The 4,850-nt window shown below is 31.1% G+C and overlaps 1 protein-coding gene across 2 annotated transcripts in view; it reads right to left on the bottom strand.

Annotated features, from left to right (window-relative positions):
- Positions 1-4,850, bottom strand: part of LOC112453531 (UDP-glucuronosyltransferase 2B2-like) — a 14,752-nt gene that overhangs the window by 7,722 nt on the left and 2,180 nt on the right. For both annotated transcript variants that reach the window (XM_025014323.1, XM_025014322.1), the window contains one exon: positions 3,789-4,205. In XM_025014323.1, the coding sequence (XP_024870091.1) occupies positions 3,789-4,205 (417 nt within the window). The remainder of the gene's footprint in view (positions 1-3,788; positions 4,206-4,850) is intronic.

Below are 4,850 nucleotides of genomic sequence, written 5' to 3'. Positions count from 1 at the left end.
AAAAAAATACAAAATTTTTTTAAAAAAGAACCCCTTTACCGATCATCGCCAAATTCAATACCAACCTTCCTTGAATGATACTTTATAGATTAAAAAAAAAACAGCCCGATATCTCAATATTTACGGAAGTTAGAGCAATCACGGACATCAAATCTGCACATACACACATACATACATACATACATACATACATACATACGGACATGCGATTTTAATGCAATATTTTGACATTTTAGAACACTCTGAACATATTAGCGTCAAAAACTCAAAAAACAATCTTTTCTTTGGTTTTTTCTACCCCTATTTCATATATAATTCATTTAAATTTGGTTGACTAGACCCAACTTTATACGCAATCAAAGGTTCATATACGAAATTCACGAAAACAAAGCTTCCTCTATGAGGAAGCAAAAGAACCTGTCTCTACATTTTCATGCCAGGAACGCCCTTGTATACTGTATAGTTTCTTTGTAATAAGTGAAATACAAACATGCTGCATTGCAGCCAACTTGCCCCGATAGTAGGGTAAGTTGGCTATGCGACAAAAGTTTATGTTAAATTAATGAAAACGTAATAGAAACACAAAACGAGTAACATACATGTACTTCTTGATGAAGATTGTATCTTTTAAGGTTATTTTGTAATAATTAAATAGCAAAATGCTGTTGCAGAAAATCAATTGTAAACTCTATTTTAGATGTAGCTTTCTTTAATATAAAAATATTTATATAAACATATATCTATAGCTTCTATCAGCATTGTAGGTAGCAAATTACATACTTACACAGGTCTCACGCGCGCGGTAACAAGTCAAGCTAAGCGTGCCTTGATATGAGCCAACATACCCCATCCCTAAATAGAGGAGACCGAAGCTCGTTGGCACAAGAAGTAAGTTGGCAATGCGTTCCGTTTATGTATTTATAGCGAAAGAAACAATGGAAAAGTTACAAAATATCACAAAATGTCACAAAATATCTTTTTTATGATATAGGTACTTTTCCCAAAGTTTTATTTAAATCAAACAAGTATTACAATAAAAAAAGAAAAAACTCTGATTCAAGAGGTGGCAATTTAAGTAAATTTTCGAGCGTTTCAAAATATCGTATTAATAATGTTCTTCAGCTTGAGAAGTAAATCAAAGTGACGTATTATTAGTTAAAAGAAACGTTTCTGTTACTATACGACATGTTATTTTGAGGAACAACAGTAATTTATTGTAATAAAATGACTGAAATCAAACGTAGGGGAAACCAAGGCTCGTTGGCACTGTTTTCACAATTTCGGCATTTGAGTTTTTAAACAACTAGTTATCATGATTAAACAGTACTAATATGATAAAGAGAATCTTTCTCTACATTTTTATACCAGGAACGTTTCTGTATACTGTATATATAGTTTCTTTGTAATAAGTGAAATACGAACATTCTGCAAAATGTTCGGGAGCATAACATTCTGTTAATAAAACTTTAGAAATAATGCGAGAAACATAAATTGCTGATGCACCGACTAGGGCTGAAATGTGTCAATCGACATGGCAATTGCATACAAAATCTTATTCAATATAAGTTCATTCCACCTGCAGTATACAAAGTATAATTGCAGCATCAAATTATAATTCACTATTGATTATCCATTAAAAGCTATGACATTGCCATATAAACGCAGTATAATAATACTTTCATTAATTAATTATAATCTTTAATAGAAATTACGTGGATGCAGATTTATCTACAAACTATCCACATGGATGCAACGTTTTTTTTTCATCACTACATCGAAGTCTTTTATCCTCAAAATGTCAATAAAAATTCCCTGTACATATTTCTTAATAGATATATCCACAGAAAATCTACATTGATATTTCGGAGATAATACACTTCGATGTAGTGATGAGAAAAGAACTTTGCATCCATGTAGATAGTTTGTGGATAAATCTGCATCCACGTAGTCCACGTAAATTACGTGGATTCGACGTGGATGTGACGTGACTGTTTTTATCGGGTAGATATATGTTTATATTAATATTTTTATATTGAAGAAAGTTATATCTAAAATAGTTTACAATTGTTTTTCTGCAACAGCATTTTGCTATTTGATCATTACAAAATAACTGTAAAAGATACAACCTTTATCAAGAAGTACATATCTGTTACCTGTTTTGTGTTTCTATTACGTTTTCATTAATTTAGCATGGACTTTTGTCGCATAGCCAACTTACCCTACTATCGGGTCAAGTTGGCTACAATGCAGAATGTTCGTATTTCACTTATTACAAAGAAACTATATATAATATATACAGTATACAGAAACCACTGCCGTCGTTCCTGGTATGAAAATGTAGAGAAAGGTTCTCTTTATCATATTAGTACTGTTTAATCATGATAACTAGTTGTTTAAAAAACTCAAATGTCGAAATTGTGAAAACAGTGCCAACGAGCCTTGATCTCCCCTACGTTTGATTTCAGTCATTTTATTACAATAAATTACTGTTGTTCTTCAAAATAACATGTCGTATAGTAACAGAAACTTTTCTTTCAACTAATAATACGTCACTTTGATTTTCTTCTCAAGCTGAAGAACAGTAATACGATATTTTGTAACGCTCGAAAATTTGCTTGCCACCTCTTGAATTAGAGTTTTTCTCTTTTTCTATTGTAATATTTGTTTGATTTAAATAAAACTTTGGGAAAAATACCTGTGTCATAAAAGAGATATTTTGTGATAACTTTTCCATTGTGTCTTTTGCTATAAATTCATAAACGCATTGCCAACTTGTCCCTTGTGCCAACGAGCCCCGGTCTCTTTTACACGTGTAATACACATGTATATACACAGAGTATATGCAAATTGTATAAGAAATAAAAGCGCATCCAAAAACTTATAAATTTGGAATTGTACAAGAAATTATCGATTTATTGAAAACAAAATTGGTAAATGTTAATATTAATGGCGATTTCAAAGACCTCACCGAAAAGACCTTGCAAAAAGTTTTAGTTGTCGCTCGTTGTCTGTTAAAAAGTTATTATCCAAATAAATTTAAATGTTTAAAAAATATAACAGCTATCCTTAGTATTGCAAGACAAATGATTAATATGTACGTGGAAGTGTAGTAGATTCATGAGCGGAGAAGAGGTCTTGTCCCTCTTCTTGCACCACTCTCCAGAAACCCACACTTTTTTAATAAGATAATTGTATCTTAAAAATAAAATTTTAGATAAGTTTTTAACTTTCCACGCGAAGCGAGGACCATTTCACCTCACTCACCGCTTATAGGACGTTGAAAACCCACGTGAAACAGATATCGATTGGCGTGTAAGAGGGTAAAGACAGAAAAATTCAGCAAAATAAAAATACCTCCTTAAATATATATGGTGTTGTAAAAAATTATTCTGTTTGTTCTGTTAAATTTTTTTGTTAATGATTTATAATAATTACAATGAATAACAATGACTAAAATCTTTTGAAAGTTACTCAGAGTCCTTGATAATATTTATCAAAGTCTTTGAAATCGATGAGATCGCCATTAATATTTGATCTAATTATTTATTCAAAATCTTGCTAATTAGAATAGTATTTGTTACAATATCCTGAATATAGCGGAACAATCTGTGCAACAAGAGATAATAAGTCCTAGTCTGAAAATCTTTGAATACTAGATAATAATAGACAATAATTTGACCAGAGTTTCGTTAAAATTACATTTTAGTATACACAATTTTTTTGTTAATATTCTTATCGTAGTTTTTGTTAAATTGTGTTTCTCAAGTAAGAAATATAATTTCTTTTACCTCAGGATATGTTACGACTACTTCGCCGGTAATTGGTTGCACGGCCTGGGCATTCAGTCCTGCGATCTCCAGAGTATTCGGCGGCAATGGAATCGCAGGTTCGAACGCAGAATGACTATTAATTAGTACTATATTAATTCTGTCTTTTTCTATTTCATGTAATGGCCTGATTGCATGGCCTATATATTCCTCCGAAAGTCGTTGAATAATAGGGAAGTAATAGTAATGTCGTATCAGATTATCGACAATGTAATATAGAGCATTCCATGTTCTCAGCCACAAACCTTCAGGTTTTGCAATGGCAGCATGTGTGTATGGTCGAACAGTCGGATAACTTGGACCACCGATATAATCCTTAAGCCAAGGTGCAGAACCATATGGAATATAACCTACTATAGGTGGCTTACCTTTAGAAACCTGAAAGAACAGTATATCTACAGATAATGGAAGGAGCTAAAACTGAATACTTATTATTTTGCAATAAATAAACGAAATAAAATATATTAAGTACTATTTTGCGGAAAAGAGTCGTCACTTTTATTAGCAGATAATGCAAAAATAATAATGTAATTGAAGTTTAGAGCGTTCTTAAAGCAAAAATTAAATATTTTTCCTAATAAAAAAATTATAAAAAAAGTATATATATATATATATATATATATATATATATATATATATATAAAACAATAAAATTACAACAAAATAACAAATTAAAAAGTAATAAAGAAATGACAAAAGATAAAAAAGAATGGAATTTTCTCGAAAACGATGATTCCTGCGTTTTGTACCAAAATGTACAAATACTTATGAGGGCAATCTTTATATGATCCATTACGTTAAAGAAAAAATAGTTTAGTAACAGTCAGAGCCCGAAAGTTATCCGTTTAGTCCGAAGTATCAGCGCATACTCGTATATGTACATACGAGAAATTTGTAACGATTATTCCTGCATTTTGTGCAAAAATATACAAGTGCGAAAACAAAAAAGAGTGCGAAAGCTCTTTTCAAGACGAAAATTTTCCGCCCTTAGTCATTAAAATCCGTCCATACCAATTTTGGACA

The sequence above is a fragment of the Temnothorax curvispinosus genome, unplaced genomic scaffold (genome assembly GCF_003070985.1).
Source record: "Temnothorax curvispinosus isolate PA1 unplaced genomic scaffold, ASM307098v1 QBEX01004474.1, whole genome shotgun sequence".
NCBI lineage: Eukaryota > Metazoa > Arthropoda > Insecta > Hymenoptera > Formicidae > Temnothorax > Temnothorax curvispinosus.
The sequence above is the reverse complement of the archived record's forward strand: the minus strand, read 5'-3'. Positions and strand labels throughout refer to the sequence as shown.